The following is a 12,948-nucleotide window of genomic DNA, read 5'->3' on the forward strand; positions in this document are numbered from 1 at the left end:
CAAGGAATACAAGAAGACTGCTACACATGAACCATACGGCAGTCGACAAAGTTAAGAAGAAAACTCAGAAATTTGAGACGTGGGTTAGGACAAATGATTAGCAGGACAGAAGGATGTATGCCAGATCTAGGAACCAAGCAAACTCAGAGAGAAGAAAGGCTGAGAGTGAGTTCCATTGGTGAATTGCGAGGGAGGTCAAGTCAAACTCAAAGGAGTTTTACTGCGATGCAATGTCAAAATTAAAAACAAAGGTAGGTCTATCGGACCTGAGGTTTGAAGATGGTAGTTATGCATATTCTTACCAGGATAAGGCTGAAGCGTTAAATAGTTTCTTTTCCTTGGTGTTCACAAGATTCCTTTTTTTTTGCACACAACTATACAAGCTCTTTCCCGATCAGATGCGAGTAACTGGATTGGTATTAAACCCCAATTCTTAATATTCAGTAGCTGGCAGGTTTCCCTTCAGTTTGATATTCCTCTTAAGTTTTTCCACTTTTGGTAAGCACACCTAAGAGTGTAACATTGGCCCCTTCTCTCAATTTCCTGTCACTCACTCAAGTTAAATTCAGGCTGGAATACTAATGTACTTGGTCTTCTCCACAGCTCACAGACTTGTCCTTTTCTCTTACTGTAAATCTTCTCCTTTGATCTTCCAATTGTTATCACTTGAAATATTCCATACATCTGGCTTTGTTAATATACAGGAACTAAATGCCTTTTTCCTTACTTCACAATGCCATTTCAAATAGTGTACTTTTCTATGGCATCCCAATCATTTTTCTTTTCACATCAATCTCTGGAACATTTTTGCTTTTAAGCAAATATATTTACCATTTCACTTTTGATCATTTAGTCAATGGCAGTTCTCATTTTTCATATGAAGCTGGATATAGGAGAACCTGACTGGTGCCTGACCAACGACCCGTGTTTGGTTGCTGCCCAACCACTGCTCCACCCACATTACTCGATCTCTCGATTCGATGTTCTTGACTTTGAATCACAGATCCATTGGATGGTCCATTAACTTGGGCTCTTGGTTAGGCATTCCAGGGAGCTCCGTATCTGTGTTGTTCAGATCTTGAAAAGTTGTAATGGAGCAGCACACGAGGGAGCATTCCTGGACAGCACGAGTGAGTGGAGCTGGTCTGCAGAACCAGTTGTGGTTGACAGCAAATTATAGTACTCTGGCCTAGAATGTAATGCAAGTTTGTATTATTTGCACCTTTGTATATGGTAGAACTGTGGCAATTGTTAATACAAGTCCAGTACTTGATTATTGTTGGCGTTTCTTGCCAATATATAGTTCCGGATTGTACATTCCAACATTGCCTTTACTACTCCTTTCCTATAGTAATCTAAAATACCCGAGTAATGCTGAGTAGTGAAGGAGCAATATGCTAAATTTATGTGAACAACATACAGGTATTCATGTCTGGGGTCTGTTACTGCCTGGTTCCTGGTAAGGTGTCTAGACCAGGAACAAAAGCTCGTAACAATCTACATACCGACCTGACGACCTTTAATCTAGATTCCAAATATCAGCACTGCGTATACAGTATATAATAGGAATAGCTTCTCAAGATGTACTGTCCACTTTCAGCAACTACCACATTATATAATAGAGGACTGCTGATATAATGAAGGTCATTTGGAATTAACAGATTATGATAAACTTCTTATTTTTTGTTTTACTTTTATTTGTGCAAAATTGTGTTTGTTTAAGAATGACAAGTGATGCAGGTAAGGCACAGTGCACAGAGGGAGAGAGTGAGAGTATGTGTTCCAGCACTATAGTACTTTATTACATTTATCTCCTTTCAACTTTTTCTCTATTCCATTAACAGCTAAATATGAAGTCATGCTAACCAAAGAAAGTGTATCTTAACCATATGATGATGTACCCACAAAATATAATACAATGATTTGGTAAGGCAAAAATTTTTCAGAGAACATTAAAAATCTGTCTATTAAAATGTTGTGGTAATTGATTAACATAGACATTATGAATTAAATGCTTTAGTAAGGGCTATAATGTACAGCAGGATGTGGGTGAAATTCAATATAAAGCTTAATTTCTCAATGTATTATAAATTTGAATAATGTTGAGATTTTTGAAAAAAGTTCTACAATAATGAATGCCCAAATTACAGCTAACAATGACACTACAATGCTTTCATAAACCATTACAAGGAAACAAATGTTTTCAATACAAATTATAAATCCGTCTTAAAATACATATAAAGCCTTCATCTATGGGTCTCAAACCAAACCTTTACAACCAGATTATTCATCACTGTAGAGGTTCCAATCAAATGCAAACCCAGCTACATCAGTAAGACAACAGTTTTATAAAATGTCTTGATTACTCACCTTTTCATATTCAAACATCTCATGAAAGCAACCTTGAGGCTTATCATATTGTGAAGGTATATTAATTAGCTACCGTATAGAAGGTTGTTGCTTTTACTAGGAGTTCCCAATTTCTTTCGAAGTTATTGTCATATTATAATCTATGTAAGAAGTCACTCAAAAAATTAAACCAGATTACATTTCCAAAGATCTTTCCTAATTCACATTACATTAATCCACCTGAACACATGACTAAAATTTTCCATCAGGGCCACCTCACCCATTTCATGCTGCTGTACAGTGACTGGGTGGTGCCTTCACTCCAAATTTTACTAGTTTAGTTATTGTACAAATATGCATACCCGGTACGTTAAGGAAGCTGCACTTGAGTATTCACATTGGGATCTCATCATAAATCCCACAGGCAGGTTCTGACTTGTGTATGTATGTTGCTCCTTGCTACCATTTTTTTTAATATACTGTACATGTACCATAGTAGCCTACTTTTCACATGATTTCCTTTGGAAGGTAATGGCACCAATGATTTCCTTTGGAAGGTAATGTAACATTTAGAAATTCTGATGAGTTTACATGTAAACAATATCTTTTGGAATATTTCTTTAAGTTGTTCTTCAACAGCTAAAACATGTTGCACAATTGGGAATACAGTAATGTTGCACAAATTAAACCGATTTAAATAATAATCATGAAAAATTAGCTACAAGAATGCATTCAATGGCTACTATCATATACTGTACTGTACTGTATTTCAGGGGATATAGTGGGTAAAGACACAAATACAGTACACCAAAAAAAAATTGGTTAAATGGAATTTAGTAAGAAAATTACCAAGATACTGTAGATACAGTACAGGTACTGTATACATACTGTATATAAATACATGTACTGTAATAAAAAAAAATGTTACAACTTCTGCTTGCTGGTGAAACAAGACTGCAAGATATACAGTATACATACAGGAAAAAAAGAAAAAGTTCCTAAGCGCTTTCATTTAATTCACATCTTCAGGGGCAACTATAGACTTCTCACCCCTGAAGATGTGAAGTGCACTAAAACACTTGGGAACTTTGTCTTTTCTTTTTTCCTATGTGGTTATCAGCTTATACAGTACATGGATCACACTCAAAAAACATATGAAATAGCTTGTAAAGCAGAGAACATGAATATTGTACATCCGATGACATTAATAATTTTAGCACTAGCAGCCATTATTATAAACAAATAACTACTCATTAGTGAACTTTTGGTGACACATATTTTACTGGTACAGTGAACACATTAATTAAACAAGAAGGAAATTTTCTTACAAATGACAAAAATATGAAATCCCATCTAATAACGATTTGATCAGGTGATTATCACGAACACCTACTACTCGACAGGACATCCCTCCTCAAGCACTCTTTGACCCAATCAGTGTCACTTCCTTGCCAGTCTTCTTCAATGTCTCAGTGAGCTCCTCTGCTGACAGAACACTGGTAACAGTTACCTTCTTGTTTGGAAGATCAATATCCACATTTGAAACTTTATCTGTAAATATTAACATACATTAGATTCATATTCAGACCATTACAGTACTAAAAATAAATACAATTTATGAAGGATTGATATTTAATTTCCACTTTCAAGTGTCAGAACCACAAATATGGAAAAAGTTTGAAACTGGATGGTGGGATCAAGGAGTTTCCCAAAATCTTATTGCTCTTAATAGTGCATGGCTAAGCAACCATATAAACTTGACTTCCTTTCAGAAATTTTCACCAGGAGTCAATTAAGAGTTCAGTAACACTGAACAAGAAGAAAGCGGTCTTTCATGACATCTAGGCTCCCCAGGTGCTGTTTTTAAAATACATAACCTTATACAGTATGTCCTTTTCCAGTTGTACTGTAATGGGAAAAATAACAATACAGCTCCTCCCCGACTTATGACGGGGTTAGGGACCCAAATCCAGGTTGTAAGTCGAAAATGCTTAAATAATACAAGTACATAGAAAATCTAAAATGGGTGTCTCTTTCTTCTCGGCACCATAAAACTCTCACTTTTAAGCTTGCCAGCCATTTTAAAGTGAATTACAAACGAAAATTTTGTCAGCACACAGCGTAATCACCGACGTTGGGACTCGAAAATACGTAATTTGACAAAATTTTGGTACGACTGAGGCGGTCGTAAGTCGAGTAGGTCATAAGTCGGGGAGGAGCTGTATAGAATGGCCACTCTACGTCAACCTCTGATTTTCCCATTTATAACCTCCAAATTACACAAATTCTGCCTTTATTGACCCGATTGTGCTTTCCGGAAAACCAGTAATCTTTCTTATTTCACTAGTTTTTAGGCCTTCCTCAAGTAACTTAATCACAAGCTGGTTATCCAGCATCTAGTACTTAGCAAACTTAACTCCCTTATGATAGTCCCGCTTCTCCTTTTCCGTATTTGGCCGCTTAGGACCCCCAGTAGAGGTAGAGGTCATTCCCTTGGCTCGACAGGTGGCAGCACCACCCAAAAAAGCATACAATAGCAGCCCAGGCGGTCGCTAAGACGGCGCGGGCTAAAATGCAGTAGCTGCGTTCTTGCAAACCTCTTTTACGTTCACCACCGGCAATTCTATAACCAGAACGCTTCTTGGAAACATTCTTCTTACCTCGCTAACACAACAAAATTGGAGAAAACAGCGAAAATCATGGAGCAATCGACAGAAACTGCGCAACAGTTGATAGTATGCACTCTTTAAAGGTATTTTTTCAAAGTGTGACTGATATCTGTTAAAGTGAATATTAATATTCAAATAGTAAAAAAAAAAAGGATTTCCAAATATGATTGTTATTCCTTAAATCTGAATTTTGCTTCTGTTAAAAAAATATATATTAAAGCAGTAAAAATTTTTGATAATCAGGCATTAGTAAGCTGAGGGATACCTGCAAGAGCAAAGACTGACCCAAGTTACAAAGGAAAGATAGAGTGAAGGGTGTGTGTGTGTGTGTTCCAATGTTATTTCAGATCTGTAAAATTCGTAATGCAAACATTGTTCAGGTGAAGATTTCACTTGAGAATATTTAGAGGGTATTTTCTTTACTGTCGTACAAATATACAGTACAGTACACACTGTACCACTTATGCAGGGCTCATGCAAATTTTTACTAAGAATTGCTTTAATAAACTGAAATAATATTATAAAATGAAATGTGGAAAATGATAAGTGATAAAAAGTGATGATATCCTTTATCTAAATCACTTTGTAAATCCTTTGTGTTGGATAATAAAATACTTTACTTACCACCAAGTTTGTCGAGTACTCGTTTTGCAGCACCAGAACAGCCTTCACAAGTCATTTCAACCGAGAATTCGTGTACCTGTAACATCAAAATACAATACATATAAGGCCACCACCATAGTAAGGGTACAAGCGCTTCTGAGCCCAAAATCAAGTTACCACCACAGCAAGTTTCAACAAGGTTTCCCCTATCACAAAGTGTGTCATATGTGGTTGACCCAGCACCTGTTGTGAGCGAAAGTGGGGCTAGTGAACCCGAGGCTGGGCCATCACGGGGCCGTAAATGTCTGTGCAGGCCTCACACGTGGAAGAATAATGTTGCAAAAAGGCTTTATAATGAAGGCAAGGCATATACCTGTCGTATGACAAAAAATTACTACCAGCAAGGCAGGTAGGCCTCTCCCATGTGCCGATGTAAGTCTCAGAAGCTATTATCCTATTTCTCAATATACTATACAGTTACCGCAGAAAAGTATCGTTAACATTGGGGTCGATGTAGATCATGGTTTTATCCTGGTCGTGTTCAGATGAGATCTACTAAATGTAAACACTTTTATCCTCTTCGTCACTGAACGGCTCGTTAGCCGCTCGAGTGGTCAGTCACGTCTGTTACGCACTGTTGGCAAGTACAGTACTGGCTCCTAAATGTATCTGTACCTGTGGCAGCATTGGTCAAGTCTGGTCTTGAAAAAGCTCATACTCAGTGCTGTCACAACACTTTCTGGGAGGTTGTTCCCAAAATTTACATACCTCACCTTGAGCTGTGACACGATCTGCAATGCATGAAACCAGGTTCACAGAAACAGTGATTGCTTATCCATCGGATAAATAATGTAAGAATTTTGTTGAAATAGGTTATAATATAGGTCAGGAAAAGTTGCGTTGGGTTCTCAAAGGCTTTTATGTATTTTTCCTGTTTTAAACAAATATAACCTTTATTTATAAACTTTTACTTTTATTCTCTTTGCCATTGGGTGGTCGGTCAGGTCTGTTACACATTGTTGGCAAGTACTGGGCATGTACTAGCTCCAGAATGTATCTGTGTACCAGCACCAGTGTTGGTCAAGGTGGAGATGGTTAGCACCAGAAACTTTATAGAATTGCACCAAATTTTCAGGAGTTCACACTTGGATGATACTGAGCAATAAAATCAAAGCAAAAACATTGCTTATATTTTTTAAAGCTATCCTTCAATCAAAAATTGTTAGTGGGCAGGGGATGAAAGAGGAAGGAAATAACAGGGTAAAACACTGTAGTCGCTGATCATACAGTATGGCAGTAATTTTATATTTACATTCTCGTAGACAAAGAAATAAAATACTTACCCTAATTATGGCGCTGTGAGATCTCCCGTGGGCGACCAGGTTTTGGTTCAAATCATCTGCTAAATGGGAGCGTCTGCGGTCTTTGTTGACACGTTAAGAAATGAATGGCATCTCATTGGACAAGTTTATTACGACTTGTTACCACTAAATGAACCTCGGGAAATTTATAGTTGCAATCAGTAATTTTGACAATTTCAAGACACTTTTCTTCAATGGCATTTCTGGCATAAATTACATTTAAGCGAGGTATTTAAATTTTTTTTATTATGTATGTATGTAGCATGTTTGTCTGTATGTGGCGATACACACTCCGAACACTGAACGACTGTGGAGCTCCCAGTTAGGTTAGGTTAGATTCAAAACTGTTCTCCGATGGTTTTCAATGTATTGTAAACAGTTTTTTACCTTGATTATTTTTAGCAAATTTCTAGATTCTGAGATAGGGGGGGGGGGTTATCTCAGAAACTATTGACTTGTGCCAGAAAGGAAGGTCAAATTCGTTCATTACCCGATTTGTATTGGATTGAATTTGTTCATTTTTTCTAGAGATAATGTTTGTATGATATTAAGAAAATCAAAACAGCAATGTACATGTTAGGAAGTTGGGTGAGGTAAGGTAGGTTAGGTAAGGTTAGGGTATTATTTTCTGTCATCCAGGGAACTTAGGAATTTAACTAATAGAATCAGTAGTTTAGACAATTCTAAGACTTTTCTTGGTAAATTTTTACTAGTTGCCCATAATGGTTGTGAAACACAAAGCTTACATTTTACGATGGTTTTTGATGTGTTTTGAATGCTTCCGACCTTCATTTCTCTCGCAAATGACTCGTTTTTGAGTATGACAATCTGAGGGGACCCGTGGGAAATCGGGGTATTTCGGTGAGGGTAGAGCAAAAACGAGTGATATGCTAAATAAATGACCAAAGGCGCCTCGGATTTCCCGGTTTTAACAAGTAAATTGAAAATTTGAAAATCCAAGCCAAGTTTTGCCAAAAGATTATTATAAAATTCGAATGAATCACACTAAAATCCATCGGAAAAAATTAGGTTTTATCCCAAAATCAGTTTGTGCTAACCTAACCTCACCTACCTTAACTGCCATTGTTCAGAATATATATATTACCTAATCATAGGGGGTGGAATCCCCCGGCTCCACTCCCAGGACCACCCAACAGAGCTCATATGGAAGCAACCAACATAACCATTTTCATGAAAGCCAATCATTTGCAACAGAAACATTACTCGGGAAACTTGTTGGAAATGACGAGGCCTACAGCACTTATAACATGACCCAAACATATTATGAGATATTATGTTCAACTTGTAAAAAAAAACACCCCTTTTCTTCTATATGTTTCCCTTACATATGCTGAAGTGCGGGAGGTCTGCAGGTTATATCAGGTCATTTGGAAAGGAAACATCAAATTAGAAGTGTCCCCGAATTGTCTAAACTACCGATTCCAATAGTTAAATTCCTAAAGTTTCCCGGACAACCAAAACTAAAACTTTACCAAGGTTAGGTCAGGTCAGGTTAGGTCAGGTCAGGTTAGGTTAGGTCAGGTTAGGTTAGGTCAGGTTAGGTCAGGTCAGGTTCTAATAGGTTCTGTACATTCACCAGAAATTTTAGTTCAATTCCCTATGTTATTTCTGATGCTGTCTCTTCTACCTTTACCGTAAAAAGTTCAGTGTTTGGTCATTACTAAATATTTAATCTACATATCTGTAAAACAACTCTCAATGATAAATTAACCCGTATAGATCATTATCACTTGTACCCATACTGATAACACAGACATAAACTCCCCTAACACTATAGAGTATAATTCAACAGTGTTCTTGTTTTATCCCTAAAACATGACAACTTAATCCATCAGTACCACGATATTTATTTACAGTTTAGACTTGATAAATTACAAACTAAACAACGAAATATAAATCACCTGAGATGACATGATGATATAAAGGAGGTTGGTGCCACAGTACTGAGTTAAAGAGACGACCCGGCCACTACACGTCACAGTGGGTCATCAGCGTTGCCAACTCGGATCTTCAAATGTCGCTAGGCTGGTACCTAAAAGTAGCTAAATGTCGCTAAATCTTCCATGGAAAGTCGCTAGCTATTATTCGGTAGTAGTCAGGTAAACTGTTAATAAACACCTGACTGTCACCACACGACGGAGAGGTTCTACTTACAGATGTTCACATACCAGTAAATTATGAGCCACAGTTGAGACAGAGACGGGTGTAGAAAGCCACAGGTGAGACAGAGGCAGGTGTAGAGAGCCACAGGTGAGACAGAGGCAGGTGTAGAGAGCCACAGGTGAGACAGAGGCAGGTGTAGAGAGTCACAGGTGAGACAGAGGCAGGTGTAAAAACGTCACAGGGAGACCCTCAGGTGCAGGCATACACTGGAGCAGCTCTCAGCCCCGGCCGGTGACATAAGAGAGAGAGAGAGTGAGAGAAGGAAGAAGAAGATAAGAGAAGAGATGGAGGAGAAGAAGAAGAAAGAGGAAGAGTTATATGCGACGAGTAAGAGAGAAGCAGTGAGGGGAAGAGAGAGAGAGAGAGAGGGGGGGGGGTGACGTGATGCTGAGGTTAAAGAGAGATGCAATGAGGAAAACAGGAGACAAGTTAGCTCTCTCTCTCTCTCTCTCTCTCTCTCTCTCACTCACTCTCTCTCGGTATCTCTCCCACACATCCTCTCTCCCACTCTCTCCCTCCCCCTCCCACACATCCTCCCCCTCCCACGTTAAGGTAATCGTTAAGGTAATCGTTAAGGTAATCGTTAAGGTAATCGTTAAGGTAATCTTTAAGGTAATCTTTAAGGTAATCTTTAAGGTAATCGTTAAGGTAATCATTAAGGTAATCGTTAAGGTAATCTTTAAGGTAATCTTTAAGGTAATCTTTAAGGTAATCGTTAAGGTAATCGTTAAGGTAATCATTAATGTGCACACTTACCTATTATTCAATAGTAATTGCATCCCAGTCCTCTTGGTAGTGTGAACAACTGTAGAGGTGGAAGCATGTGAAGTGCTTGGTTCAGGTTCTCTTGTAACTGTATGCCTCCACAGTCCCTATCTTTCTTAAAATATCACTAGGAACTTCATAACAGGTGTTCTGTCTTTTTAACCCATACTTTATTGTAAGAATTGCCTTTAATGTCGATAGTTTCATTTTGTTGCGCAATTTTGATTTCACAAAGTTCATATTACTAAATGTGCGCTCTACATCTGCGTTTGAATGAGGAAGAGATAAGGCAGCGAGTGCAATTTCAGCCAGATCATGGAAGGGTTTTCACCTGTCGCAGCTCTGTAATTTGCCACATCTGACCACAATTTTAGGGTGTTAGATGTTTCTGTCCAGATTGTGTGATGCAGTTTTTTCCACTGGAAATCAATCTTGGTAAGGGTGCTGGAATCTTCTGTAAATAAGTGTGCCAAACCAAGTATATCTGATTTAATAGGCTTCAAGCATTCATCGGCACTCAGAAAAGAAATAGACTGCAGCACACGAATGTTGTCAGGTAAGAGTTGACCAAGTTGTTTTATGAGTTCAACCCGTTCAAATGTATTGTCCCTGTAACCCCGTTGCTATATATTATGGCTCGAAATTAGGAAAACTGAGTTTTCATGGACAGTCCAAAAGTATCCAGAAAGTCGCTAGATTTCTGTGGATATCTCTAGAGTCGCAAATCGCTCTAAAATGTCGCTAGAAAAAAACAAAAAGCTCTAGATCTAGCTACAAAGTCGCTAAGTTGGCAACTCTGAATATAACCAGAAGTATAAATATCATAAAATAATAACTTATCATAGTATTTAATTTATTTTATTTTATTACTAATTAATAAAATACAAATAAAATGGTTGTGCATGTCTAATTTATCTTGACAGTTGTTATAAATGAATAATTCGTGATCATATATGCGCATGCGTCAATATGGAGCTAATGTAGCCAGACACCAAACACCAAATACCTTAGAACAAATTAGCAAATAATAACAATAATAATAAAAATACTATTACCACTATTACTAATAATAATGATAATAAATTATTTAGTGTGATAATAAATATAATAATAATAATAATAATAATAATAATAAAGAATAATAATAGTTAGCATTTTATCTCTCATCTGGTAACGATGCTGAAGGTAGATTTAGTAATGAAGTGATACAAGAGGAGGAGGAAATAACCTAACCTAACCATATAATAAAACAAGAGACCCCAGATATATCTTACACTTAAGTATAATGTAATATTTGTTTGATTTTTTACGTAATTAGTTTTTATTTGGTGTTTGGCCGTTGGTTTATATCCCAGTAAGTCTCTGGTTTAGATCTGATAATTTTTATATTTTAGACATCAGTATAGTTATCATTATAAGTCATACCTGAGTTATATTTTCTTAGTTATGGTACTTATTTATTGATGATTTTACTTATAGGAATTCATTTGGGTAAATATTTGCTTTAATGCTTTCTTTGTAAGTTAGTGGATGAGTAAAGATAGAATGGTTGATAGTAAGGTAATGGGTTCACAGCCACTGATTAATTTATATAGAAAACGAATATTAAAAACGCGGTAATTTCACTGTCGTAGTTTGGCAAAATGTGTTAAAAAGTGGTTATTTCTAAACTAAACCTAACCTAACCTAACCTAACCTAACCTAACCTAACCAAAGAAACCTACCTAACTTTACCTAACCTAACCTAACCAAAGAAACCTACCTAACTTTACCTAACTTCCTAGCCATGAGACTCAACCCTCCAGACCCCAGGCTTAATAAACAGAAAGAACTTACTATTATATGGTATAATTTACATTTTTTTGACTGGCATGATAGGCTCAGTACTGCTACATCACTCCAAGAAAGACAAAGTACATGCCTAGTCACCTAATTATCTATTAAATGAAGCAGTTTTCATAAAAATTATTATTATATCAGAACTCACTGATGAAGATATAGTAAGAATATAAACATCAAAACAAAGAACTCTTCGGCTGTGAAGTCTTCCATATTAGCCGAACGTAACAGTTTGTGGTGATGTACTATACGTCTTGGGTGATATTATGAATAGTTTTTGTTATTACAGTACTTGACGAGGTGCTCCTAAACTATTGATGGTAATTATTCATTATTACTGCCGACTCGTTTTAGACACAAATAGGCTTTATTCTGCTGTTTTCATGTGATGGCGCTAGGTCTAAGATAGGTTTGGTAAGCTTAGGATGTGTTGATTACCCCGAGGACATGGAGGTCTGATTTGAAAAAAAAATATAATAAATAAATAAAAAAATATATGTTTTTGTGTCGAAATCGAGTTGGCATTAAAACTGAATAATTTCCCTGTCGACTTGAGGACGTTCCTCTATAGAAGATAATTAACAGCTTTCTTACCTCATAATGATATGTAATTACTATTTTTTAAGCTCTGAAGCTCCAATATATGTTATGGGTGCACCTTTTGTAGACAGGGTTCTTTTATAGGTGATAACAGTTAACTTAGGTTATGTAAGTTAATGTAGGTAAAGTTGGTTTATTTTATGAGTATATTTCCACCAGAAATTCTTGGCAACTCCTAACATTATGGAAGTACTGTACCAGGTGCTGCTACTATATTCTCAAATTTAACCAAACTAGCCTAACCTTACCTAGAATACTACAACTATCTTAAAAAATATAAGAAAGATACTGTGTCTGAAATAAATGTTGCAGATGGACAGTGTCATCATGTCCATAGATTCATGTTGGAAAAAAGTGTAAAAATTATAACACACAAAATGTATTACCTCGTGCACTTTTTGTCCTTATGAGGTAAGAAAGCTCTTATTCTCTATGGAAGAATGCCCTCAAGTTGGTGGTTCAGGCACACAACCTAGGTTTTCCATGATATTCCATTAGAATTGCTCTTTTTGTATTAAAAGGAAGGTAACACTTTAGACAACTTAATAAAAAATAGTGTAGGAATTGCAACAGTAAAA

At 36.7% G+C, this 12,948-nt stretch overlaps 2 protein-coding genes across 8 annotated transcripts in view; one reads left to right on the forward strand and one right to left on the reverse strand.

Moving 5' to 3' along the window:
• Positions 1-1,676: 1,676 nt before the first annotated feature.
• LOC121869537 (copper transport protein ATOX1-like) lies at positions 1,677-9,046 on the reverse strand. Its single transcript, XM_042370910.1, has 3 exons — positions 8,905-9,046; positions 5,643-5,718; positions 1,677-3,900 (listed from the first exon to the last, which is right to left on the reverse strand). Exons 1-3 carry the CDS (start codon positions 8,914-8,916, stop codon positions 3,764-3,766), a joined length of 225 nt encoding a protein of 74 aa, XP_042226844.1. The 5' UTR covers positions 8,917-9,046; the 3' UTR covers positions 1,677-3,763.
• Positions 9,047-11,105: 2,059 nt separating this feature from the next.
• LOC121869538 (transcription initiation factor TFIID subunit 1-like) overlaps positions 11,106-12,948 on the forward strand; it is a 49,916-nt gene continuing 48,073 nt past the window's right edge. For all 7 annotated transcript variants that reach the window (XM_042370911.1, XM_042370914.1, XM_042370912.1 and 4 more), the window contains exon 1: positions 11,106-11,218. The gene's annotated coding sequence lies outside the window, so the exon portion shown is untranslated. The remainder of the gene's footprint in view (positions 11,219-12,948) is intronic.

Source organism: Homarus americanus, unplaced genomic scaffold (genome assembly GCF_018991925.1).
Source record: "Homarus americanus isolate GMGI-L3 unplaced genomic scaffold, GMGI_Hamer_2.0 scaffold23578, whole genome shotgun sequence".
In the NCBI taxonomy this organism is placed as follows: domain Eukaryota; kingdom Metazoa; phylum Arthropoda; class Malacostraca; order Decapoda; family Nephropidae; genus Homarus; species Homarus americanus.

Excerpts from the sequence above, each read along its gene's own strand:
- LOC121869537 (XM_042370910.1), bottom strand. Across the intron at positions 3,901-5,642 it reads AGTACTCGACAAACTTGGTG|ATAAAGTTTCAAATGTGGAT; the intron begins GTAAGTAAAGTA and ends TAATATTTACAG.